General features: G+C 35.4%; 3 protein-coding genes and 3 non-coding genes across 6 annotated transcripts; 1 reads left to right on the top strand and 5 right to left on the bottom strand.

Moving 5' to 3' along the window:
* Positions 1 to 3811: 3811 nt before the first annotated feature.
* ino80c (INO80 complex subunit C) lies at positions 3812 to 8016 on the top strand. The gene is made up of 5 exons (XM_056475293.1): positions 3812 to 4132; positions 5605 to 5703; positions 5775 to 5886; positions 7311 to 7378; positions 7516 to 8016. The coding sequence occupies exons 1-5, from the start codon at positions 3899 to 3901 to the stop codon at positions 7645 to 7647; spliced, it is 645 nt and encodes a 214-aa protein (XP_056331268.1). The 5' UTR covers positions 3812 to 3898; the 3' UTR covers positions 7648 to 8016.
* Positions 8017 to 10079: 2063 nt separating this feature from the next.
* trim35-29 (tripartite motif containing 35-29) lies at positions 10080 to 20659 on the bottom strand. The gene is given in 8 exon segments (XM_056475135.1): positions 10080 to 10379; positions 10381 to 10622; positions 17825 to 17943; positions 18024 to 18046; positions 18159 to 18389; positions 19213 to 19348; positions 20324 to 20572; positions 20574 to 20659. Coding segments are annotated over 8 exon segments (1386 nt in total).
* On the bottom strand, positions 12414 to 12486 carry trnat-ugu (transfer RNA threonine (anticodon UGU)). The gene has a single exon. It is a non-coding gene; the product is annotated as a tRNA-Thr (tRNA).
* trnat-ugu (transfer RNA threonine (anticodon UGU)) lies at positions 16067 to 16139 on the bottom strand. Its single transcript has one exon. It is a non-coding gene; the product is annotated as a tRNA-Thr (tRNA).
* A 1143-nt stretch (positions 20660 to 21802) lies between the features above and the next one.
* On the bottom strand, positions 21803 to 21875 carry trnat-ugu (transfer RNA threonine (anticodon UGU)). The gene has a single exon. It is a non-coding gene; the product is annotated as a tRNA-Thr (tRNA).
* A 2288-nt stretch (positions 21876 to 24163) lies between these two features.
* Positions 24164 to 27923, bottom strand: zmp:0000001316 (nuclear factor 7, brain). The gene is made up of 6 exons (XM_056475908.1): positions 27374 to 27923; positions 26854 to 26949; positions 26545 to 26775; positions 26410 to 26432; positions 26216 to 26334; positions 24164 to 25386 (listed from the first exon to the last, which is right to left on the bottom strand). Exons 1-6 carry the CDS (start codon positions 27767 to 27769, stop codon positions 24887 to 24889), a joined length of 1365 nt encoding a protein of 454 aa, XP_056331883.1. The 5' UTR covers positions 27770 to 27923; the 3' UTR covers positions 24164 to 24886.
* Between the last annotated feature and the right edge of the window lie 49 nt (positions 27924 to 27972).

Consider the following 27972-nt stretch of genomic DNA (forward strand, 5'->3'; position numbering starts at 1 on the left):
GTCAGATGTCACACACCCCACATAGAAAATTTCTCAGCTCTGGCCCATACAATCAGCTTTTGCTTGGCCCACATGCCACAGTGAATTACGGTACATGACTGGACCAAGTCTGGCTTCCTAACAAGGACCAAGCATAGACCATATCTGGCCAAAGTCTCAGCCAAGTTAATAACCCATGTTTGGCCGTTGTTTGGAAGCCAGATTTGGTGCATCACAACTGCAATGAAACTAATAAACTCATGAAGCACTTTAGCCACACTATGGGGTGTGCTTTTATTCTAAACTGACTTTGACATATGGTTAATAATATTTAGTAAAATAATATTTTGTTTTATAAAATGTGAATGTTAAATTCAGTAACTTTGTAACACACAGGAAACAATAGATTAACAATTCAAATAATTAGATCTTAATTGTTTCCTAAATTTAAATGAAGGCATTAGAAAATGCAAACAGGAAGATGAAAATTACTTTATGCATTAAAATATTTCTTTACTCAACAAAATATTTTTAATGGATTTTAAATGTGGGTCAAGATAGGCCAAGCTAATGTGGCCCACATTAAATTTTAACATCTGGCCCAAATTCTACATTTGACATCTGGCCCAAGAAAGTAGGTAAAAGAAGGTACCACCTCTGCCAAACCCATGCTGTGGGCCAGTATGTGCAGCTGTATGTCAAATCTGGGCCAGAAATCTTTGCTATCTGGGACAAATTCTCTTGTCAAAATACACATCATTAAACATGAACACATGGACATCACCTTTATGCTATAAAACTGCAGGTTAACTGTGTTTATATATAATGACTTTAACTGTCAGAGTAGAACGGCGACTCAGTGGTTAGCACTGTTGCTTCACAGCAAGAAGGTCGCTGGTTCGAGTCCCGGTTGAGTCAGTTGGCATTTCTGTGTGGAGTTTGCATGTTCTCTCTGTGTTCATGTGGGTTTCCTCCGGGTGCTCCAGTTTCCCCCACAGTCCAAAGACATGTGGGATAGGTGAATTGGGTAAACAAATTTGTCTGTAGTGTATGAGTGTGAATGTGTGAGTGTATGGGTGTTGCAGTACTGGGTTGCAGATGGAAGGGCATTGGCTGTGCAAAACATATGCTGGAATAGTTGGCGGCTCATTCTGCTGTCGTGACCCCTGATAAATAAGGGACTAAGCCAAAGGAAAAATGAATAAACTTTAACTGTTAAAAGCTATTAGTTTCTAGTCAACGAGCTATTAGTTATCAAGTTATTAGTGACTAATACAGTTATGGTCACTAACCTTAACTTTTTCTGAATATGATTGCGATGCAATAATGTGTACCTTTTGTAAAGTTGCTTTGGAACAATGATTATTGTGAAATGGATTAAACAAATAAACTTGAACTGAATAGATGTCACACACATTCATATTATTTAGAATATATAAAATGACTGTGAATTACTGTAAAAGTGTTCACAAAATCACATGTACATTTGAATTTGAACTACTATGAATGTGGGTATGAATGTAATTCAGATATATATTTCCGCCATGTTGTTTTTATCACATGACCTACCAGTGTTGTCACTTTACTTTCATTGATAAATTATTTACTTTAATAATAATAATAATTCCTTACACTTATATAGCGCTTTTCTGGGCACTCAAAGCGCTTTACACATTGGGGAGAATCTCCTCATCCACCACCAGTGTGCAGCATCCACCTGGATGATGCAATGTCAGCCATATTGCACCAGACCGCACACCGCACACCAGCTGATTGGTGGAGAGGAGACAGAGTGATGAAGCCAATTATGATATGGGGATTGGTTAGGTGGACATGATGGACAGAGGCCAGAGGGCAAATTTGGCCCGGATGCTGGCGTTAAACCCCTACTCTTTTTTTCGAGGGACATCCTGGGATTTTTAACGACCATAGAGAGTCAGGACCTCGGTTTAACGTCACCTCGTATGGTGTCCCCCTCACAATACTTGGGCATTAGGACCCACACAGACCGCAGGTTGGGCGCCCCCTGCTGGTTGCTCTACCACCACTTCCGGCAGCAACCTAGCTTTCCCATGTGGGTGACCATGTGAGAGTTGCAGAGAGCTAGCTGGCATTTTTTACTTTGGCCTAATAGGACAGTCAAGTGTCTATCAGATGAGCCCTTCGGGATCTCTGTGAAAATACTAAGTACTTCTTGTCTACAGATTTTTTAAACAGCATAAATTCACACATAGCCTTCTACTTGGCTAACAACATACTCTTTTACCTACTATATTGTATAGATACAATTTCTGATGCAGCATACGAGTGGTTAGCACCTCACAGCATGAAGGTTTCTAGTTCGAGTCCCGGCTGGGCCAGTTGGTGTTTCTATGGAGTTTGCATGTTCTCCCCGTGTTTGCATGGGTTTTCTCCAGGTGCTCCTGTTTCCCCAAAGTCTAAAGACATGCTATAGGTGAATTGAATACACTAAATTTGCCATAGTGTATGAGTATGTGCGTGTCAGAGTGTATGGGTGTTTCCTGGTACTGGGTTGCACCTGGAAGGACATCTGCTGCGTAAAACATATGCCGGAATAGTTGGTGGTTCATTCCACTGTGGCGACCCCTGATAAATAAAGAACTAATCCGAAGAAAAATGAACAAAATAAATACTGGAAAAGTTAAGCTAATGCAAACTAATGTTCACAAAATATCACAACATCTTTGTTTTAACATCAGCAGGCTTGTTTATTTTATCTATTACTTTTTAAGGAATGCAGGTGGAATAAAGAAAGACACTCGGTTATGAATAGAATGATGGATGACAAAAACTCAAGGACAGTGTTATGCTCCATTCTGTGTGTAGCTCTGCATGGGGAGATTTGTCTGTCACATTTTCCCTTTATGCCTCCAACAATATTTCACTTCAAAACATGCAGAGAGGTCCATATAAAAGAGAGCGAAGTGAACTCTGAAGTTGACATTTAAGACGGCAGCAAAGGTGAAATGACAAGCAATGGCATTCAAAGAAAGGACAAGAACAGAGAGAATGAAATGAAGAAAGGTAACAGTCGGCTTTTTGAAGTCTCTAGTCTGTGGGCATGATGTAAAATAGACATAAGAAGGTAATCATTATATTAGTATATATTTGTGCTGCTTTTTTTGGCAAACTGCTGTACAATAAAGTCAAATAATAAATAATAAGAAATATATTTTTTGTAATGTTAAGTAACACTTATGACGGTTCAAATGGAAACAGCCCTTTTGGAAGATTTAACCTAATGTGACAGAAAGAAGGTAGAAGTGAAGGACAATGGCTCTGCTGTAAATGTTGTATCGAAATCTACAGAGAGAGGAGAAATAATTACCTGACATCTGTTTTGAACAAAGTTAATTAGTCATTTATTTCCCCCAGCCACACATGTGATTGAAATATAAATGCCATTATCCTCTTGTATTCTATAATGAGTCTGTCATAGAGCATAAATCAAAGTGAACTTCAGAGCTAACCTGTTGAAATGGGGAACAGGCAATGTGTTGTCCTATTTCAAATTAAATTATACATCTAATACAGAAGTGTTGGCATCAGATTATTGTTTTAAGCTTCTTTTAAGTCGTCAGTTAGCTGTGAACAAGTGTAGGCTGTTTCAAAATTTTAAAATAATTATAGACAGTAGAAGAAATATAAAAACAACTGTACTCAAAATTTAAAATGTTAAACTGTTTTCTTTTTGTTCAACAATAACTAATACAATCCAGAACACGTTCGGAACTAATGTATTGGATTGACGCAGCGGAATTCAAAAAAAGGCACGTCTCGCACGTTCTCCTCATTTCTTCCGGGTGAACAGGATGTTGTGGTTAGCAGCAGGCTAACGCGCTCACAGATAAGTACCTGCAGAATTTTGGACATGTTCGTTAAAAGTCAATGAAGACAAATGTCGGCCCCATCCGAACCCGGAGTATCAAAAGCAAGGGATTTAAACCCAGCGACGCTCTTGGCGAGTAAAGCGCAGGCAACTGCGGCATTAGTTGCTCAGGCCCGGAGCAAGAAACGGTCCGTGAGCCCCGCGACACACACAGCACCGCTGGCCAATAACATCATTATCATCAACAACAACAACAGCAAGAAGAAGAAAACACAACCCGCACTCTCAACTGCTCAAGCTCAGGTCATTTAGCATTTCTTAGTTGAGTTAATGAAAAGGTGAAAAGAATTATGAAATAAAAAATTGGTGACATTTTCTAGTTAAATTAAAAGTATAAAGCAAATATCACAGTGTGGGAAATGGTAACTAGTAAACCCCCGCAAATCGGAAACAGATCAAATAAAGTGTTATAATATTATATAATTATGACTTTGCATCTGAAATAAACCAAAACCCAAAGGAACACATTAAATAATAGTATTATTGTTACATTGCTTATTTTTTGTATTTATTGGTTTAATTTGTCTGTGAATATTTTGTACTGTCCCTTATCAAGAAGATAATTTTGTGCTTAAACTTTCTGCAGTCATAATTTTTGTAAATATAATGTTGTTTTCTGCCAGTGTTATTGTTTAGATTGATAGATTTGTGTGTTGTAATGCAGAAAGTTTCTCGAACAATCAAAATTGTTCAAAACAGTCTTGTAATTATTCAGACCATTTTTTATGTGCAAACAGTATTGTTTAATTTGTCATAAACCACCTTGAAAAGACCCCTTTGACAAGTGCTAATATTATTGTAATGTTCTACATTTAGACTAATCACATAGTAATTACTGTGCTCACCGCTTTAGTTCTGGCCCGTAGCCAGTCTGGTGAAAGGGGTCGTTTTATTTATTTATTTTTTTTCTCTCAAAAAGACATATTTGCATTTTCTCGCCTTTTTTTCTATTTGAGATGTAAATCTCTGGCCCAATATGAGATTTAAGTATTTAGGTGAATGAATTTAGGTGACATTTAAAGCTCTATTTTTAGCTGAATTAGTTTGTTGGATGGTCATCATAAACACTTTCTGATGTACCAAAAATATTTCATAAATATTTAGAATAAAGAAATATGACAAATATAAAAAAAAAAAGTTTTAAAAAGTTAAAAAATGTATTACATCATATACCATTAGAAAAAAATCAGTTGTAAATTAAAACTGTAGCCAAGTGTAATTTATTAAGCAAATAAAAAACTGGCCAGCACATTAAAATTTACTTTGTCATAATTTAGCCATAATAATACAGAACTGAATAATAATAATAATAATAATAATTTAGAGCTTCACAATTTTTCTAGCCTTTTTTATTGTTCACATTTTCTTCCAAGAATAAGGTCCATAATTTCTAGAATAAAAGTTACTTGTCAAATATTCTCTTTATTTAAAATCAATACAGTAGCGAAAGATGACTTTGCTTATGTCAGATGTTTTCTTGCACAGATGTTGGACTGTTGGAAAATAATTGTTTGCATTGGCCAAAACTAATTAACTGAAGTCACACCAGGATTCCAATTTGTTCTTAAAGCCTTTTTCGAGGGGTTATTGTCACTATTTATGATGACATACCAATTAAAATGGGACAAATGAGCTCATATGGGACAGATTCTGGCCCTCAATTTGTCAGTGGGGAGTGGTATTTTTCTCATTGGTGGTGTTTCTATTTGTCACAGGTTGCCCCAGCTGAAGGAACTTCTGAAGTGAAACCAGTGGGATCTGTTGATGTAGAGCCTGCTACCAAGAGTTTGCCTTTTAAAAACCCTGACTTTGTGGTAAGTCTGTTCAATATTTAATGTGTGTAAAACACACAGAGTTCAATACATGACTTCAGTTCTTGTATTAGCACTCAGGTATTGGTGGAGCAGCAGCAGGAAAGAAGAACCGGACATGGAAAAACCTGAAACAGATTTTAGCAGCCGAGAAAGCTCTACCCTGGAAAATCAATGATCCTAACTGTGAGTACTTTTAAAAAGTAATGAAGCATGTATGAATCAGACTGAATTTTCCCACATTGTTAGCCAACTACTGTCACTTCTCTCTTGTAAAATCACTTGGAGTTTTAATGAGATAGTTGTATATTTCGGGCTGGATCCTTGGCCATTTCATTTTATCCAATATCCATTGGTCTATTCGAGTCCTTATCAGGAGGTAATGTCCGATTCCGATCGAGTCTGAAACCACGTGATCGGGCCTGATTTCTGATCATGTGATCAGATCTCGACAGCCCAAGTTAGAATCATATTTTTTTGTTATTGTGTAATAAGAATAGATCATGAACGTGACCAAAAGAAACAAGCTGACATATATTACAAAATGAAGCATAAACGCATATAAACGTAATTCCACACGTTTTAGATGAAGAGAATTAAAGCACGTTTTCTAGAGCGTGTATGTGCTGTAGTGCCACAGCAGAACCCTGAAGGGATTTATTGGAATCTGTGTAATAATGAATAAAAATAGCCATCCTTAGATATCATTATTTTGATCTCAAACTGTTTAACAATCAGTATTTTTCCCTCAGATATTATAACTTGACATCCTTTATGATAGTACTAGCAAACATGCTTTGAATGAAGAATATGTAAGAATTCTCTAGAAACAGTCATGACTTGCTAAATCATAACTCAAATAATGCATTATAGTATGTTAAGGGGAATTTATAATGCCCCTTTTTGCAAGATGTAAAATTAATCTCTTATGTCCCTAAAGTGTGTATGTGACGTTTCAGCTCCAAATCCCAAACAAATAGTTTATGAATAATTGCCCCTTTTAGGCTTTGATCCAAATTGTGCTATTTTAATGACTGTCGCTTTAAATTCAAATGAGATTCTTTTCAAAAGAGGGAGGAGCTACGAACACTTATGCTTAAGCATAGCAGCAGATTCAAAAATAGAACTAATGTCATCATACTCAGTTAAAAACTGGAAATGTCAAAAGAAGTGTCTCAGAACAAAGTTGTCTATGGAGACTACAATGTTCAATTGTGCATCTTAAAACTCAATGGTGGACGGCTGCTTCTCACTCAGGGTTGTCTATGCTAATGAGAGAGTGATCGTCACTAATGGGTGGGGCTTTCCGCTCTAATGACATGTACAAAGGGAGAATGTCAATCAAAGTGTTTCTGCAAACCGTTTTTTCAAGTGTGATTAAAAAAAAATAGAATGAATGAATTTTTACCATTAGACACAACTGTGTTTAAACCACTTATAATATGATTTTTGCATAATAGGTCTCCTTTAAGCAGCAAGCTTGATAGTTTTTCAGGAAAATAGCACATCTGAAAAATAATGAATAGTTTTGCAAAAACGTATGTTGATTATCAGGATACAGTGTGTTTTGATTTACTTTGACAACCTTTGCATTTCTTTTTCTGTGTCAGACTGCAGCATAGATGCACCTCCTTCTATGAAGCCTGCCAAAAAGTACTCTGACATCTCAGGTCTACCGGTAAGTTTGTTGTAAATTTTTTGTGCATCGTTAATGTACTTAATTTATTTTTGAACAGACCCTGGGATTAAATCAATAGACTAGATTTGTCTGTTATTTTTAGAATATCACCTGATGTTTGTATCTTTGTGTCCCAGGCAAACTACACCGACCCTCAGACTAAACTGCGATTTGCGTCAACAGAAGAGTTTTCCTACATCCGTCAGTTACCCACAGATGTGGTGACTGGATACTTGACTCTGCGTAAAGCCACTTGCATCGTGCCCTGACAGAGACCCACAGTAAACAAAGGACTAATGGGGTTTTTTTTTCAAGCACAGACTGGATTATTTGAATGAAATGCTTTTATTCTTATTTTTCTAAAACAGTTTATCTGTCATGTTATTTGGGAACCAAATATAATACGTTGCCAATGCTGACTGTAGCTGACTTGCTAATTATGTTTTCTTTTGCTGCCATCTACAAGCATCGTGATGAATTACAGTAATCAACATTTGAAGTGCTTCAGAATCAAAGTTGTCTTTGAGCTATTGAACAGCACTCAATCTGGTCTTGGGACAATTTTTGAAAACTTTTTTGATCCATGTTGACTCCTGTACATGCACTGAGAAAATAAACCTGCAAACTTTTTATTTTAACCATTTTTAAAATTAGACCCTAAATCCAGACAGCATTTCACAGTCGCAGGAGTAGTTGATTTAAGTATCTCAAATCAAATCAAATATTACTATTAGCTATAACCAGTTAAACTTGTCAATTTAGACAATGTATAGAAAAAGGTCTGACATCATTTAGACAAGAATTAATTTGATCTACACTACCTGTACAAGTTTGTAAACGTTAGGATTTATTAATGTTTTAGAAATTAGTGCTTTCTACTCAGTTGCATTTTTTTATTAAATTCAGTGGCTCTATAGACTTCATAGTCAATTTTAGCAATGAACATAGCCCAGTTAATGCAAGGATCTTTAAAAGTCTCACTGTTTTGTGAGAACAAAGTTGCTGCATTATCTTCCAGACTCTGATAGTGAGTTTTTTCAAATGATCTGCTACTTTAATAAAAAAAAAGATCCTTGCTTTTTTTTTTTCTTACATGGAAACAATTTTGTCCAAGAGTTTAGAAAGCTGTCAGTTTGTGTCACCAAAATGAGAAATACTAGTCCAAGTCGTGTTTATTAATTCTTTGATATTCACCCAAACAGTTAATCATCTCGCTTTGTTTATTCTTGTATAAAGAAAGGTTAGAAATCCCTTAGTTGTATGGTTAAGGACACCCTCGGGTAAATGCAAGTTTGGTAAAGTTGGTAAAATTTGGATTCCCTTAAACATTGGTACAACGTTGTAGCAAACATTTAACCTAAATAAAAGTAACCAAATCTAAGATTAGATGAGATAAAATCTAATATTATGAACTAATAATTAAATAGCAAATCCAAATCAAATGAGTGCCTGATGGGTTATACAAACTTTTCAAAAAGCATTCTGACCTTTTTTAGAGAGAAAATTTGACAGTTAATTTAGAATGAACCGTTTTTATATTTACAGTGGGTACAGCAAGTATTCAGACCCCCTTAAAATTTTCACTCTGTTATAGTGCAGCCATTTGCTAAAAATCCTTTTTCTTGATGTACACGCAGTGATATCAGTTTTTCTTAATTAGCAAAAATTTCAACAATTTTGTGTTTTTTCAGTTAATATGGGGTGCTGTGTGTACATTGGGGAAAAATTACTTTATTTTAGCAAATGGCTGCAATATAACAAACAGCGAAAAATTTAAGGGGGTCTGTATACTTTCTATACCCACTGTATATTGTCTATTACACACTGTTTGAGGCTCACTAGTATTTGTATGCAAACTAAAACAATACTAAAGTATACTCATAGATGCATTTTGCTGTGACAAGCCCTTATCGTGTATTACAATGATACACATAAAATAAACTAACCTTAAAATAATTAAGCAAGAGACTCTTTTAACTTGTTAACTTTTAACACTAGACAGTGGAACTCCATCAAGATGGAATTGAACAGTTGTAGGGTGAAAATCTTAACCTAAAGTAAAAACTGATGTACACTAGAACCAGCAAATGTACGTTAGATTATAAATAGAGACTGATCTCGCTGATAATTTGTCTTAATTATAAGTCCCTTATTGGAGCAAAGGTTTTCACCTTTATTTGGACAGGACAGTAGAGAGAATTGACAGGAAAGTGTGGGGAGCAGAGAGAGGGGAAGGATCGGCATAGGACCTCGAGGCAGGAATCGAACCCGGGTCGCCGCGAACACTGGAGTGCATGTGTCGGTGCACATTTCCACTACGCCATTGGCACCGACTTATTGGAGCAATTTTGATGCTTTATTAAATCTCATTCAAAATAATTGCAATTTAAAATCCATTTAGCTACAATTTGTTTCTTTGTTTTTAAATTGATTTTAACTCCTAATCTCCAGCACATAAGAAGAAGAAGAAAAAATACATTTTTCATTATTAACATGTTTAATCTGACAGGATCAGCTCAAAAACAATGTCTACTTATTTTAGATTTGCATTTAAGCGCATAATCACTCATATATAATCAAAACAACAGTAAACACTTATTCTATTTCTGACCAAACACCAACATTTTATGCTTCAAAAAATAGGTATTTGTTCATTCTTTAAGGGGTTACCTCCTTTTTACATTCCCCAAAAACTCAGGTCCTACATTTCTGTTTTCACAACCACTTTAGCTGGTAAAATCCTTAGAGGAGAGAGAACATCATAACTGTAGAAGAATGGAAAGACAGTCTCTGTAAAGGTGGTTATGAGTGTTTGTAAATGTGTGTTTGTTACAGGATCACAGAACAATAGTTTTCCTCCTTTCCAGTCCAGCTCCAATCTCACACGCTGAAGCTTCACTTTTACTGAAAACGTGTTGTTGTAATTCTCTGGAGCCTGTGTGGAATATTTTTTATCTCTGTACCACACACACACACACCAGACATTAGGTTCAAAGAACTCTTCTTTTCCTTTGGTTTGATTCTGTAGTTACTCCTATAATCCAGTCCGAATTGTCTTATACCTCCACATCCCAGCAGTGTGTTCCTGAGTGAAAGCCCTCTGAACCCAGAACACAAGCATATGGGTCAAATCTCTCTGGATTGTCAGGAACCAGCTGACTACAAGCCCTGCGTTTTAGACTTGTCAGATCATCGGACAGGATCAGATAGGAATTTGCAGTGTTTGGGTCCAGAGTCACAGGAGCTGATGGAGAGAGATAAAAAAAGTGCCTTTAATGATGGATTTTTTAATAATAATAATATCAATAATAATATCATTATTATACTTCGTGTTACATGCCATTTATAATAACCATCAACATGGTTTTAGGCAGAGCTAACATGTTTAATTTTTGGGTAGAGATGGCCCATCCTTATCAATGATCCGGAGCCCCAAGAATTGTATCAAACTTAACATGATCTGCCACATTAATCAAAGCTCCTGAAATCATCTGTGGATCCTGCTGTGAACTCTGAGTTCTGAACAACATTCAAACTATTAGAACAGCATTGAGTTTGAACTCAAAGACACCAGAGACAGTGTCTCACTTACCTTTCCATGATGCCTTTAAAGCTCTGGAAAATATAGAAAACAAAAGCATTTACTTTGATTATAGGTAATTGAAATTAGATTGTGCCAAGGAAGCTTCTCTATATTGAGTTTTAAAACACAATTAGTTCTCACATGTAGAAATGAAACATCACTGGCGTTCATCTTTTCTTTGATGTCATTTATAGTGTCTGCTAGATCTGAGATTTGTCGGTTCATCTCCTTAATCTTCTTCTTTGTCACTCTTTTGCTCTTCCTCCTCCTTCAGCACAGAGATTGAAGCTTCTTCTTCATCGTGCAGAAACTGATGAAGCTTCCTAAACTCCTCTTTAATCTGCCACTCGTGCTCTCACGCTGACTCTGAATACAAGAACAGTGAAATTTACCTCTACATTTTGTTGTTCAAGATAAATCATGATTAGGATTTGACTTCTTTTCTTACCTTGATGTTTTATCACACTTTTCTTTAAGTTTTTTGGTGTGTTTAAGCATCTCTTGAAAGGACTTCAGTACTTTTTTGAGCTCCTCCTTGAATTTAACAAAGTAAATATGCAGTGAAAGTGCGTTTTCTCAGAAAGTGGGTTATATGTCATGTTGTTATGTGCTTTTATTACACTCTGGCCTGCCGGAATATTGAGATCCTTTGTGGATTATTTTTTTACTGCAATAAATTAATAAATAATAGTATATTTGCGTTACACCAAAATAGTGACATTTCTACCTTTCAAAATGTCAATATCTGGTGGAAAATAATAATAATAATAATAATAATTATTATTATTATTCCTTCTAGAATCACTAATATTACCTATACTTTTCAATGAATAATATACTACACTGTAGCTCATGAGACCTATACATTTAGTTGCCCTCTATCGGCATCATGAGGTATTACAGTGATACTTTCAGGAAAAGCCAATAAATCTTACATTAAGCATGTGATTCCATTAAACTAAAGTGTATTGAGCATTGAACTCCATTGTATTAATGCAATTGTTTTTGCTGTAATAAATTCATTAAACATTTTTTAAACATATTGCATTCATTATTATAATTTAAAGCAAAGTTTTCAAGTTATTTTTAAATATTAGGAAATAAATCAGGAGATTTCTCATAGAAACTTTAATGTACCTTCGGCCCACAGCCCTCAGTTAAGTTTGGTTTTTGGCCCTTCATAAGAAAAAGTTTGGGCACCCCTGGTCTAGAAATACTACATGAAAAACATTTGGCCAAACAGCTCTTTAAAATGCACATATTCATACAGTTATTTGAAGTATAATAAATAATTAGCAGTGAAAGGAAGGAAATTTTAAAGTGGTTTTATTGCTTCAGCTGTGTTTCACTAACCTCAAAGCTGATACTGTATATGGCTTGAGGTATTTGATTCTTTAAGCCCATATTCTGTGTAATTTTCAGAGAAGGCTGCACCTCAAAAGAAATTTCTACAGGCCCCAGCGAGAATTGAACTCGCGACCCCTGGTTTACAAGACCAGTGCTCTAACCACTGAGCTATGGAGCCTCACCTGACAGCTGTCGTTCATGTTGCTCACTTAAAGGACACACCCAAAGAAATTGGCAGCCAGCCTAAGATCTCTGAACACATGCTTTAATGGTTTAAGAATAGATCAGCATGTGACTCAAAGTGAACCAAGTAATGGATGAGCCCTCTTAAGAGTAGAAACCTAAGTTTATGCATAGTGTTACGTAAAGAAAAAAAAACATAATTTAGAACACCCCATTTTGAAAATGAATATTTGTGTCCATTTCTCAGTGAATATAGGTAATATATTTAGGTGTATTTAAACAAAACAGATTTATTAGACGAATATATTTATTAAATTAAGATTTTAGTCACCAAACATATTTAGAAACAGAAAGAAATTACATTTAAATCCATGCAAAATATTGGGAAATAATGGCAAACTACAAGATGTCAATAAAATTTCATACATTTTTATTTTCTTGAATTTGGCTGTTTTTAAATTTTTCATTGAATATTTCCCCTAACGTATAAATTTGGGTGGACTAATTTTGGATCGTTATCATAAGTTATTTTATTAGATAAGCTCCAGATTTGGCTTCAGTACTGACTAATCTAATGTAAATGCACAAATACAATATTGTAAAGCTTCCTATAGAAAATATTAAATTAAATGAGAGATTTGTGAGGGGTGTACTTATATATGTTGAGCACTGTATATATACACTGCTCAAAAAAAATAATGGGAACACTTAAACAGCACAATGTAACTCCAAGTGTTCCTTTTATTTATTTATTTTTTGAGCAGTATATATGTATATATATATATATATATATATATATATATATATATATATATATATATATATATATATATATATATATATATATATATATATATATATATATATATATATATATATATATATATATATATATATATATATATACATACATACAATTGAAGTCAGAATTATTAGCCCCCCTAAATTATTAGGGCCCGTTTATTTTTTTTCCCATTTCTCAACATAATAGATTTAATAACTCATTTCTAATAACTTCTTAATCTTCTTCTACATCTTGCAGAAACTGAAGTAAAAATAGACAGTTCACTTCTAAAGTGTCACATTTTTTTTTTCCAATTAATCAGTGGAAAAAATAATGTGAGGATTCAGAAAGGACTTTTAGTCGCCTCATACTGGACTGTTTTATTGAACTCTCTTTTAATTTTTTACACACTGAGATGTTTTTAATTTCTGGATTATCAGGAACCTGTCGATTCACTTCAGACTGTTCAGATCACCGAACAGAATCTGTTGCCAATTTGCAGTGTTTGGGTGCAGAGTCGCAGGATCTGATGAGACACAAACAACAGGTTTAGGTCAGTGTTGTTATAAACAGATCCAAATGCTTCAATCCTAAACAAGAGTCAGTGTTCATTTGTATATTTTACATCAATTTTATTTGATGTTTAAAAAAAGTAAAATTAGCATTTGTATTTGATGAGAAACGAACTTTAACACAAAAGCCAATTTTGAAAGTCTCCTAAAATCACAGCTTACAAACAATTTTATTTTGCCAAAGTATGTTGAAGGTATACACATATTTGTAAAGAAATCAAAGAGAAAAATACTGAGAACTGTTTTTATTTTCAGCTTCCCCATGCTTGGAAAATCATGCGAATAAACAGGATATACATGTATACATGTAAGAGTTGTGGGACTGGAATCTGATTTTTAGAGATGGGACCCAACAACCACAACATCCACCACACCCCATACATCACCCACCCCTCACAAAAACTGATTTTTTTCCAGGGCGGCCCAAAGCAGAAACCTATGCAACACCATTATGTAAAAAAAACTAGACTGATTGGCAATCAAAAGTAACCCAACAGTCAGATCCCAAATGTCAAAACACGAAAGACAGTTCCATATCTTAAATAGCTGTTTTATAGTCACTGTTATGCACATTCAAAACAGTGTCATAGTGTGTTTTTGATTCCGTCAGGTTGTCCAACATGTTTTTAATTTACAGTAAATCAGTTCACATGTGTGTGTGCAACTCTAAAGGACAAATTATAGAAACATGATTTTATTTATGTTTTTATTCTAGAGTAGAACATTATTCTGAATTTGCAATAGGCATCCCAGTAGATCCACTCTGATTTTGGTCTTATTGAAAAAAAACTATATGAAGACCAGGGGCAGTGGCGCAGTAGGTGGTGCTGTCGCATCACAGTAAGAAGGTTGCTGGTTTGAGCCTTGGCTTGGGCCAGTCAGCATTTCTGTGTGGAGTTTGCATGTTCTCCTGCATGGGTTTCCGTCGGGTGCTCCGGTTTCCCCCACAGTCCCCCACAGTGAATTGGGTGGGCTAAATTGTCCATAGTGTATGAGTGTGTATGGATGTTTCCCAGAGATGGGTTGCAGCTGGAAGGACATCCGCTGTGTAAAACATATTCTGGATAAGTTGGTGGTTCATTCTTCTGTGGCGACCCCAGATTAATAAAAGGACTATGCCAAAAAGACAATTAATGAATGAAGATCAGGCTATTCCAGCAGTTAATGTGACATCCAAGTAAGATTAAAGATTGTTCTCTGTACATTAATCTTGGTGTGTTTCAACATACCTTAAGCAAAGAGCAAGTTATTTTCACTCTCTGTGAAGATTCATGCTGCTTTCCATTCAGAAGGGCTAATCCCTATGGCCTAATCCTTATCCTAATCATTTATTGGTAAAGTCAAACTTCCAATTGTTGTTCTGTGCATTTTACTGATTTTAAGATATAAATGGTCACAACCTTTAAATATTAATAGAAACATGAAATAATAAAATGGAAAAAAACTGTACATTATTTTAAAGACTTAATCTTATGGAAAATGGATTTGTCTTGCTGCTCTTTATATTCATTCATTCATTCACTTTCTTTTCAGCTTAGTCCCTTTATTAATCTGGGGTCACCTCAACAGAATAAACCGCCAATTCATCCAGCATATGTTTTATCAGCAGATGCCCTTCTAGCTGCAAACCATCACTGGGACACACCCATACACTTTCATTCACACACATACATTACAGACAATTTAGCTTACCTTTGGACTTATGAGGGAAACCAGAGCATTTAGTCATTTAGCAGACGCTTTTATCCAAAGCGGAGCACCCAGAGGAAACCCACATGAACATGGGGAGAACATGCAAACTCCACACAGAAATGCCAACTGACCCGGCGGAGGCTTGAATCAGCGACCTTCTTGTGTGAGGTGATTGTGCTATACCCACTGCGCCACCAGACACCCACTCTTTATGTTGCTTTCCTTCGTTTTGCTTTTGTACTCCATTTCTGTTATTGCCTTTGTATGTTTATTGTTATACAGATTGTAATAAAAAAACTTCCCTGTGCAAAGGATCATGGGTGGCTGAAGTGTGAATCAGTTCAAATTTTTTTCATTTTGAAGGGCTCTTCAAAGTGGCCAGTTTTGAGTACTTCAATATGGTAGCCATTTTTGTTTGAAGTGCTCTTCGGAGGGTGATTTATCCTGTAAGTCACTTGAGTTTGCAATGTTGCATTTGATTCTTTTTAGTAATTTTGACCAGATCACATCTCAAAATGTTGCCTAGCAGGCCCCAGCGAGGATCGAACTCGCGACCCCTGGTTTACAAGACCAGTGCTCTAACCACTGAGCTATGGAGCCTCACCTGAGAGGTGCTGTTCATGTTAGTGACATAAAGGACATGCCTTGATTCAGCATGACAAAGACACACCTAAAGGACAGCCTGAGAAATCTTTACATAATGGTTTGAGAAAAGGCCAGAGCTCAGAGAGTCAATTGTTTGGGAAATCAACTCCATTAATTAATGCTTCCCCTCAATTGTAGTAAAGCACAATCTTTTACTACCATTGTTTTATTTTTACTTTAGACTTGAAATAGTTCATTATGCAAAATAGTTTATTAATAGTTCCTCTCCAAAAATGAAGAAAAATACACTGAATGCAGATTCATAAAATATGAAATATCAGTAAAATAGTCAAATTCAATCTGTTGATTTATTCGTGAAGTTGACAGGAGAGAGACTTTCAGGTTACAACGATACCATTAAACTTAATAAAAAAGTATGAGAGTGTAAGGGTCCATCTATTAGTCCAATGACGGAACTAACAGCAAGGGTGAAGGTTAAATGCGTGTAGCCTTTTTAGCACGTGTGAAACGAAATATATTTATTTATTATATTTTATTTAAATTTGTTTCCAGCTCCAAATTTAATCTGACTCCAATTTCAAGTGATCATTAAACTTCAAATGTGTTCCTAATAAGAACTGATCACATTCATAAATGAGGAATGAATTTAGATATTTGACTATATTTTAAACAACTCGTCTTTTCATTTAATATTTCATCGTTTACATGAAGTCGCTTAGAGTCAGTATGCTGGCCAGTTTCATCTGCTCACGGACACAACCTCGCCAGTTCTGGTTCTTAGAGGATATAACTGTAAAATAATTTCCTGTAAATAATATTATTATTAACCATGCTTGCTCATACATAAAGAAATTTTAATTTAACCACTAGATTATATCATACTAAGTCTGTGATTGTCAGAAATCAACAGGTCTCTAAAGCTGTGCCCATGCTCCATCCATTGAGCCTGAATGTACAGTATGAGCGATCCTGGTCATTGGCTGCGAAAACATCAGCCTAAACAATCTAATACATTTAAATGATTTCAGTAGAACATAAAATATATCCAATTTTATTTGTCAGGTAAAGATTTTCCATGCCAATTCACATAATTAAACAAAAATTAGCCAATTCAGAAAGGTACAACATCAATTACTCAAAGATACATTTAAGAGTTAGAGATTAATACCTGACCGTGTAGAAGTAAGTGGCTACAGGATCCCACAGAAACTTCTGCTCCTTTCCCTTAATTCCCTTCATCTACTTCACAAGAAGCAGCTATAATGTCATTTCTAAATAAATACATAATTACAGACGAGTCTGCCCAGACGAGCGGGTGAAGTTGTTGTTATATTTATTACTTAAATTAACTATAAGTTCTGAATTCTGAAAATTCATAATTAATAGTAACTTATTATTAATTATTAATATTCATAAATTGAGCTAATTTTGCTACAGTTGTGTGATGTCAGATAAAATTGATTATCTCTCTGGATATGATATGATGATTTTGGGATTTTTTAAACTATTTTGCATACTTTATTGAGCTCTTAAATAAAAGTGTAGTGAACAATGTTATTACATCACTACTGAACATTTTGCTGATGTAGACAGCACCGTTTTTATTATTATTTCTTATTTATTTAGAGATCAAACATTTCTGTGACTTTTTGCATTGACCCTGCAAATGTAGAACTCACTGTTGTGAACAAGTTGCTGCATCTTCTTCCAGAGTCTGAAGGTGAGGTTTCTCAGGTGATTTACCACATGAATCAAAGCTCCTGAAATTATCTGTGGATCCTGCTGTGAACTCTGAGCTCTGAACAACATCCAGTAGTCAGAACTGCAGTGAGTTTAAGCACACAGTCAAAGACACCAGAGACACACTGACTCACTTACCTTTCCATGATGCCTTTAAAGCTCTGGAAAATATAGAAAACAAAGCATTTATTTAGATGATAAGAATGTAAATTAGACTATACCAAGGAAGCTTCTCTATATAGAGAGTTTATAAAACAGACAATCAGTTCTCACATGTGGAAATGAGGCATCACTGGCGTTCATCTTTTCTTTTAAATCTTTTATAGTGTCTGCTAGATCTGAGATCTGTCTGTTCATCTCCACAATCTTCTCCTTCATCATTTTATTCTTTTGTTCCTCCTTCTTCTTCAGCAAAGAGATTGAAGCTTCTTCTTCATCGTGCAGAAACTGATGAAGCTTCTTAAACTCCTCTTTAATCTGCTGCTCTGTGCTCTCGCGCTGACTCTGATTATATAAAAAAACAAATATAGAATCTCTTCTCCTCACTCTATTATATTATATAGCAGGGGGTGCCAAACCCTTTTCCTGGAGATCTGTCTTTCTGCAGAGTTTAGCTGCAACCTTGATCAAACCAAGTTAAAAGTGCCAATTACCAAGTGCTCCCAGATCCTACTTGCCTACACATTGGGCTGTGATCGGGGGGAAATCTGCAGGTGCTCTGTGCTCAGTGGTCTTTATGTTTGAACTACTGGACGATGCATCAAAGAAGTTCACTGACTTGTCGCAGACACCTGACAGATGAAAATCCAAAATGTAGCATGCTAATGTCTAGCTCACTCTACAGGATTTTAAGAGTTATTTACAAGTTAACCAGCTCGCCAACAGATTGCTCTGTGATTGGGGCAAAATCTACAGGTACTTGGTGCACAGCAGTCTATATCTTTGAATTACTGAATGACGCATCATAGAAGCTCGCTGACTAACAATGTTTTCAAACGCTCCCTTAAATGCTTTCAGAGATATTTCAAATGCTGTGTGCCATTATCATACAAGCAGCCAATAGTGTTCAGTTTTTTCTCTCTGCCCACAACATACCATTGGCTGTGGTTTGGGGGCTGGACAGAGCTGTAGGATGAAAAGGTTTTGGAGCAGTGTTTCGAATCATCTGCTCTTCGTGATCTTAATACAGTGTCGAAAAGTGTATTTGATGTATTTGTTGTGGCGTTAACTCAAGCCTTTCTGCAATGATGAGTCACAAACAAAGGGCATTACAAAGTTCGCAGCAGACACAAACACACACGCATTTAACTTTGTATTGTTTTCTTACCTTAATGTGCTGGACTGTTTTATCACACTCTCTTTTAGTTATTTCTGTGTGTTTAAACTTCTCTTGTAAGGACATTAGTGTTGTTTTGAGCTCCTCCTTGAATTTAATAAAGGAACAATCAGCAAACAAATGAAGCACGAGAGAACATGTTATTTATTTGTATGTTATTATACAGCATGTTCATATACTGTGGCTCTCTTTGGGATAAAATAATCAGAAAATAAAAATATGCTACAATTAATATCTGTTACCGCCGCTGTTGCGCGGATAGTGGGAGGAAGTTAGGATGATTCTAAGGGCCCATACATTTAGGGCCCCCAAAAACATTATTAAGGGCCCGCTCCTACATACCCAACTCCAATACCCGTTTTCACCCAACAGCACTCCCCCCCTTCACTTATAAATCCTTCCCCAAATCCCCAAAGCGGCCAGCGGCGCTCCTGCCTACAGCAAATTTCCTTACTATATAGGATAAATACCCACAAATTGACTTTTATTTATAGACTCATTTATTATTAGTCAGTTATTTATTAGTTTTGTGTTACATCTAATGTTTGTAAATAATTTTTATTGTATTACTCAAGTGTCGTGTGTGTTACCGTGATGGTGCTGTTGTGTGAATGTTGTGGAACAGCTGTTTGTGATGAGCTTTGGGTCATCATGTGACTTTCTCATCACCTTCTTCTTTTGGTAGTATTTGTATGTCAAAGCGTTGGTGTGGTAACATTGTATAAATTAATGACTTTCAGTAGTTTACTGTAAATTTAAAAGCGATTCTACAGTATTTCACAATACAGTACAATTCTGCTAGCAATTCTTTCTGTGCTGAATTGTAGCTGGAAGGGCATCTGCCATCTAAGACTGTAGTATTACATATAAGACAGTATCTGTCAGAGTAATTGATTATTCATTCTGCTGTGGTGACCCCTGATGGATTAGGGATTAAACTGAAGGAAAGTGAGTGAATGTGACGACATTATAAACACTGATTAGCTGTGACAGCTGTTGTCGTACCAGGTACATCATACAAAATAGGTTTTGTCAAAAACGACTTGATTTCATTACTTGTTAACCAGTAAATGTCTCCTAACTTGTAAGATGGAACAAGATAGTGTGTTTTTGTGAATCTCTGCACACAAGACACACAGGCTGTTCATCATCCAAGCAGAAGAGTTTGAGCTTCTCATTGTGCAAATTGCAGACCAGCTCAGATCCTGAAGCTCTTTCTGCTGTCAGTGACTCACACACGTTCTTCAACACAAGATTGCAAGAAGGATCCGATTTGGAAGACCTTCTCCTGCAAACGGGACACTCTTGAGTACTTGTGGATTTCCAGAACTCTTGAAGGCACTCTTTACAGACTACATAGAAGAACGGGATTCTTTTAGATTTCACAGCACACAGAACAAGAGAGATCTTCCATAGACACTGTTTTCACTGAAGTCATTCTTCAGCGTTCAAATCTGATGATCCTGAGTTTGCATTCAAATCAACAAGCCTACTGTACTTTCTTTTCTGTTCTCAGTCCATTAGAAATACATATACAAATCTGTTTTTATTATTTTCTCAGATTGATGTTGTACAAAAGTTGAGAAAAGTGTTGGTCTAGGGTATAACATTGAGAAATAAAAAGCACTTCCTTGTTTTTCATGGGTGGAGTTCATGGTTACCTGGAACTCCTTGTATTCAGAGCGTTCTGTTCGTATAAGCCGAGAATGCTTAAAAATCGCCTCAGAGAATGGGTTCAGGGTAACTGGCAATTACAAAAAATATTCTTGTCATTTCAGATGAAACATAAAGCTGACAAAATAATGTGTTGAGTATGTTAAAGTATGAAAATTTTTTTATTTTTCACACCATTCTTTTTATGTAAATATATTTAAATTATAGATGTATTCACTTGTATACTTCGTGTCTTTATGGAGGAACTAACCTGCAAATGTTAAAATAAATGTAAATAAGTAAATAAACAACAAAATAAAATAAAAAACTGATAAAACAAATGTAATTTATTTTATTTATATATATATTTATTTTCAGATACATTTCTATTTGAATTTATTATTGGACTGATCTTGGTCAGGGGCAGATCTGAAATTATTTATACAGTAACAATAATAAAATGTCAACATGGCGGTTCATTCTGCTGTGGCGACCTGAATGAAATGTCAATATTCAGAAAATAAAGGCAATAAACTGTGTATTAAAAACATCAACAGATTTTAAATGTAATTGAGCATTATGTGTCATTACAATTAGGATACACTCTCATATGTAACTTCAAATGGTTCAATTAGATGATAGAGCAAGTTTAACAGCAACAAAAACTTTAGAATTTACTAACACTAAAAAGAAATACTGAGGTTTAGTTATTAACAGAGGTGCTTGCATGTGCGGATTTTATTTACCAAGCAGAAATAAAGGTGCAAGAGCTGTCACTAGGGCAGTACCTTTTCAAAAACCCCTTTCTAAAGTCCCTTTTGCATTTGTATCTAAAGGATCCATAGAGGTTGATCCAAATCACTAGTCAAAGCAATGAGTCCTCCTTAGACTAGGAGAATTTTGAGACTGGTCACATCTCAAAACTGCTAGGCCCCAGCGAGGATTGAACTCACGACCCCTGGTTTACAAGACCAGTGCTCTAACCACTGAGCTATGGAGCCTCACTTGACAGGGATCATACATGTCACTCACAGAAAGAACAAACATTAAATAAATGAACATGACAAAGACACAACTAACAGATTTGGCAGAGAGCCTAATAGATTTTTACATGCTTGAATGATTTGAGAAAAAGCCAAAGCTCAGCATGTGGCTCTTAGGAAAATGATTGCAGTAATTGATGAGAGCTTTCAATTGCAGTAACACAGACACTACTCTACGTTTATGCATATTCTTACATGCCAGAAAACACATATTACACTAAGATCTTTTGGTCCAAAAATACCAAAACAAACTTGTTTAAAGTGTTTATTTGGCTGTTGTGAAAGGAAATCAATAGCTGTGTATACATACACTGTGTAGACTGAAGTCTATATACTGTCCACACCAGCAGGAATATTAGGAATGTGTCCCCTATGCAGCAATAACAGCCTTTACACTTCTGTCAATGCTTTCTACAAGATTTTGGTGTGTTTCTGTGCGAATTGTAAACTGTTCATCCACCCATCTCATTATAAAGTTCATCTCAAAGGTATTCAGTGAGGTAAGAACTTCTTACAGGCCAGTCAAACATCTTTCTGGATCTTGGGTTGTGTATGGTTGAACAGTAATTTCAAAATAAGAAAGGGTATTCCCCAAACCAAACCCTGTAAAACCTACAAAGTTGTATTGTTTGTCTTTCCACTGAAAACATTTTCACCTCTCTAGAGTCCATGGAGGAGTGTTTTACACCACTTCATCTAGCGTTTGACATTGTACTTGTTGAAGAGAGGCTTGCATGCTGCTTCTTGGAACTAGAAACCCAATGAATGAAGCTGCAGTTTGTGCTTATATTAATGAACATTTCAGCTACAGAATCAGCAGAGCTTTGGAGACCTTTATTCACCATGACCTTCAGGTTTTCCACTTTGTACTTTAGTAGCTGCAGTTTTTAAATGCTTCCACTTTGGAATAAAACCACTTCTAGTTGACTGTGGCATGTCAAACATCAAGGATGAAATTTCACAAACTGACTCACTGCAAAGGTGGCAGGCATTTAAACCTTTTATACTCATGGCAGAATCAGCAACATACTTTGTCAGCCATACAGGAAAAATAAATCTTTTGAAAATAATAACATTGTTAGTAAATATTTAGTTTGAAGGATTAATACCCTTATTTGTAATGAAATTCAACATGAAATATCAGCTTGTAATTAAAACATACAATGCAGCTGAACAATTAGTCTGTAAAAGTCAATTCACATAAAATAATTAATTTTGGTAAGTGAAGTTTATTTTTTAATTAATATGGAGAGGGTAACGTACTTATGATTGACCACAGCTGGTCCCGCATTAACTAACACATGATTCACCATTCAGATGATTCCTAACTCACCATAAACAACCAGTTTCTCAATTATCTTCGTCTTGAAGAATCCCCCTTCCACCCCTACTCCTCCTCCTTTTAGGGTGGCACGGCAGCTCAGTGGTTAGCAGCACTGTTGCCTCAAAGCAAGAATGTCACTGCTTCAAGTCTTTACCAGGCTAGTCGACCTTTCTGTGCTGAGTTACATGTTCTCCACGTGCTTGACCAAACTATAGATGAGCTCTTAGTCAGCAGTATATCTCTCCGTAACAATCCCTAATTTGTCTTTAGCCATTAATAAGCATGGGAGTTTTCGAGATCTACCCGAGCGCAAACTCCCCTCCTGCCCTTCAAACGGGAGGGAGCCCAGGGCTTGAGGATCTTATGAGCTCAGGGCTCTCTCCCAGGACAGCATATCAAACACGCTTTATAATCAATCATCAGTGAAGTGTGAATTCTTGAATTAAAACAGAAGTTCTGGAAGGGAGTCATTCTCTAGGTTTGGGTAAAAACGCTTAGCCATGCACCTCTACAAATGAGAGAAGGTTTTTGGTAAATGCCCATCACATTATGTTCACAATGCTGCATTTTTGTTGAAAACTGCTGACACAAAGCAAAAAAAGAAGGTATAATTATGCGATAAGTCTGCTCCACACTACACTAGGCTTGATCAGCATGTTCATGTGTGTTTTGAAGTAAACTCTGATGAAAAAGTTTATTTGTTATATTAAAAACTATTCCTTATACAAGGAGCTTGATCCAAAAGAAAAAATAATTTCTCGTAAATAAAAATAACATGCTACAGGCATTGATTCACATTTTTTTATTTAACTTTTGAACATTTATTTACAGGCATTGTGACTACTGTTAACATTCAAGAAGCAATCAAACATTTTGTTAAATGAACAAAAGACGTTGTTTACAGATTTGGTGACATGATGTTGGTAAAAAGATATTTTACACTGGGATTAGTAACAATTTATTAAAGATTTTAAAAGTCAAAAAACACAAAGTAAACAATTGCTCAAAATATGAATTCAGGACTTCACACTTAATTTTGAATAAGCTATAAAAATTCCCCCAAAATGAAAATTGAGGGTCTTCATTATTTTAAAGGTTCAATAATTGATATTTAATTTATTTAACCGATTTTTAAGCCAATATCAGATCACAAAACCCGCTTACTGAACAGCCCAAAACAAATACTATTGGGTTGATTTCTGAATCACAAAAAGTGTAATTATAATCAGTATTCATTTAATCTCTAAGCAGCTCTGAGGATGGGTAAAACTCATTGAAATCAGGATTCTTTATTGAATAATAAAGCTCTTTGGAAATCAATTGAGTTATTACAGCTAATTTGAATCTGAAACTAATTTTGCGTGAACAGTTAGCATTTTTTGCTTGTTTAATTATTAAATTTAATTTAGTTTAATTATTAAAAATAGCAAGAATAAAAATTATTTAACCAAATTAAATGTATTACATTATGCCATTTAAAATGATTCCAAAAGTAAAGGTAATTCACTTAAATGGCAATAGGAAAAAAATGGCAATAATAGGTGTTCGCAATAAATGTATCCAAAATATAATTGAAAAAAAAAATCTGAATCCTAATAAATTTATAGGACAGGGTCTGAAATCTCTGCCTTTCTGTTGTTACAAACTATTTAACTGGTAAAATCCTCAGAGCAGAATTTGAACAGTTAGTATAAAAGAAAGGAAAGAGTGTCTTCTTAAAGCGTGATGTGAACGAACATAAAGGTGTGTTTCTTGTAGAATAAGAGAACGTCACCTTTCCTTGTTCCCAGTCCAGCAGCACTCTTACCATCTGAAGCTTTGTCTTAATGGTAAAGCAAGTTTCCTTTGATATTGGAGAAATAAATCCACCAACCACATACTCCACACACCAGAAATCAGTATCAAGGAAATTATATTTCTTCCTTTGTTTTGGTGCCGTCGTTATTCCAACACTCCAGCAGTAATTGTCTCCAACCTCAACATCCCAACAGTGTGTTCCTGAGTTAAAGCCGTCTGAACCCAGGACACAGGGAATGGGGCTCATTAAATCTGGATCCTTAGGAAGCCAATTGTAAGTCAGACTGGTCAGATCATCAGACACCGTGAGATTAGGATGTGCCGTGCTGGGGTCCAAAGTCACAACAGCTGAGAGAGATTATAAATTGTGAATGTTAATTTAATTAGTATTAGTGTTGTTTTTAAATCAGAACAACCAACTCCAAACAAACCATCAGAACATTGTTTTCAATTTCTGTCACTGTTGTTATTAACACTGTAAAACTGTGAACAAACTGTCAATGCAGTTTAATAAAACACGTGAAAAACTGAGCATACAAAGAACTTCAAACCAGCATAATAATAGTATTAATAATAATAATAATAATAATAATAATAATTATAATAATAATAACTTAGGGACAGTTCAGGCATGAAATGAAAATTCTGTCATTATTTACGCACCCTTTACTTGTTTCAAAGCAGTTTTTTTTTGTTCTGTTGAACACAAAAGATGATATTTTGAACACGTTGGAAACCTGTAATACTGACATACTTTATATGACAGAAAAAACAATTACTATGGAAGTAAATGCTTGAAGATTTTCAACATTCTTCAAAATATCTTCCTTAGTGTTGAACAAAACAAAAACTCTCAAACTAGATAAACTCAAGGTTGAGTAAATGATGAAAGAATTGTCCTTTTATGGATGGACTATCTCTTTAAGACAAAAACTCCAACATGAAAGTCTAAACAAGACAGAGCTGGGAGCATCTGATATGAACATGTTTTCAAATAATTTATATGTTTGTGTGACTGTCATCTTCGAATTCAGGAAAGGTTTTTACCAAAGAATCTTTACAGAAAGTTTTAGCATCATTGAGTTTCTAAGACATGATTTGGGACACAAGAAACGTATCTATCCAAACTGTGCACATTTATTACAATGTGAAATTTCTCAAATCAATGAGCACTCACTGTTGTGAACAAGTTGCTGCATCTTCTTCCAGACTCTGAAGGTGAGGTTTCTCAGATGATCTGCCACATTAATCAAAGCTCCTGAAATCATCTGTGGATCTTGCTGTGAACTTTGAGCTCTGAACAACATTCAATAGTCAGAACTGCAGTGAGTTTGAACTTATAATCATGAAGAGACACAGTGACTCACTTACCTTTCCATGATGCCTTTAAAGCTCTGGGAAATAGAACAAAACATGATCAGTGTTTCAATATTATGTCATTGGTGCTTTGAATCAAAACACATGGTAAAGGTTTTAAATAAAAAAAAAAAAACAATCATTTCTCACTAGTAGAAATGAGGCATCACTGGCGTTCATCTTTTCTTTCATGTCTTTTATAGTATCTGCTAGAGCTGAGATCTGTCTGTTCATCTCCTCAATCCTATTATTCATCATCTCACTCTTCTGCTCTTCCTCCTTCGTCAGTGCAGAGACTAAAGCTTCTTCTTCATCTTGCAGAAACTGATGAAGCTTCTTAAACTCCTCTTTAATCTGCCGCTCTGTGCTCTCACGCTGAGTCTAAATAAAAAAAACAGAGAAATTTACCTCAGCATATACATTTACATTTTTTTGTCTATAATAAATTCTGATTCTCACCTTTAACTGCTGGACTGTTTTATCGCACTCTTCTTTACTTTTTTCTTTGTGTTTATACTTCTCTTCTAAAGATTTCAATGTTGTTTTGAGCTGCTCCTTGAAATTATAGTAAAAACCTGTTAAAATATCATTGGGAAAACAGACTACTACGTTTTCATGGTGTTACATATCAGTATCACACTCTGGCTTTCTGAAATGAATTATATAGAGGTTTATAGAGGTTTAATGTTATCGGAATGAACTACTTTCATTTCACACTGTTCAAGCAAATATTTTATTTTTATAAATAATATTATATTATATATATAATATTTTCATATATTTTTAAATAACATGAACACCAAAAAAAAAAAGATATATATTGGAAACTGAAGCAATCGGTGACAGGTTATATTTCACTTTACTGCCATCTATCAGCATGATGAGATATTACACAAACTAACGCACCAAAAACTCCACTCACATTCCTCTTCTAACTTATTATGCGTTCTTTAATTGAACCTGAGAATATGTGACTTACCCTGTAAGATGGAACAACTTCATCAATGGGTCTGAACCTGTGATTGGTGTGTTTTTGTGAATCTCTGCACACAAGACACACAGGCTGTTCATCATCCAAGCAGAAGAGTTTGAGCTTCTCGTTGTGCAAACTGCAGACCAGCTCAGATCCTGAAGCTCTTTCTGCTGCTGTCAGTGACTCACACAAGTTCTTCAACACAAGATTACATAGGGGATCATCTCTGGAGGATCTTCTCCTGCAAACGGGACACTCCTGAGTATTTCTCAGTCTCCAAAACAGCTGAATACACTCTTTACATATACTGTGACTACATGACAGCACAACAGGATCCTTGTAGATTTCACAGCACACAGGACAAGTAAGGTCTTCCACAGACACCGTTTTCACTGAAGCCATTCTTCAGCGTAGATCTTTCTTTCACTTTCACTTGGTCTAAAAATATTGAATCAACAGGTCTGTTGTATTCTCATCCAGTGAGATATCTCAAAACGCACCTTTTCGTTTTTCTTCTTATGTCACTTAATTCTTTAAACGTTTGCCCACGAGGTAAGCTGTGGCACCAAAAAGAAATATTAATAATAAGAGTCTCTTCCTGGCAC

Source organism: Danio aesculapii, chromosome 16, assembly GCF_903798145.1.
Source record: "Danio aesculapii chromosome 16, fDanAes4.1, whole genome shotgun sequence".
In the NCBI taxonomy this organism is placed as follows: Eukaryota; Metazoa; Chordata; class Actinopteri; order Cypriniformes; family Danionidae; genus Danio; species Danio aesculapii.

Bases quoted from the DNA above. Each gene is read 5' to 3' on its own strand.
- ino80c (XM_056475293.1), top strand. From the start codon at position 3,899: ATGTCGGCCCCATCCGAACCCGGAGTATCAAAAGCAAGGGATTTAAAC. The intron at 5,704-5,774 runs GTAAGTCTGTTC...TTCTTGTATTAG, and splicing joins TTAAAAACCCTGACTTTGTG to CACTCAGGTATTGGTGGAGC. The intron at 5,887-7,310 runs GTGAGTACTTTT...TTTCTGTGTCAG, and splicing joins GAAAATCAATGATCCTAACT to ACTGCAGCATAGATGCACCT.
- zmp:0000001316 (XM_056475908.1), bottom strand. From the start codon at position 27,769: ATGGCTTCAGTGAAAACGGTGTCTGTGGAAGACCTTACTTGTCCTGTG. The intron at 26,776-26,853 runs GTGAGAATCAGA...TTTTTTATTTAG, and splicing joins AAACAGTCCAGCAGTTAAAG to ACTCAGCGTGAGAGCACAGA. The intron at 25,387-26,215 runs GTGAGTGCTCAT...AATCTCTCTCAG, and splicing joins GCAGCAACTTGTTCACAACA to CTGTTGTGACTTTGGACCCC.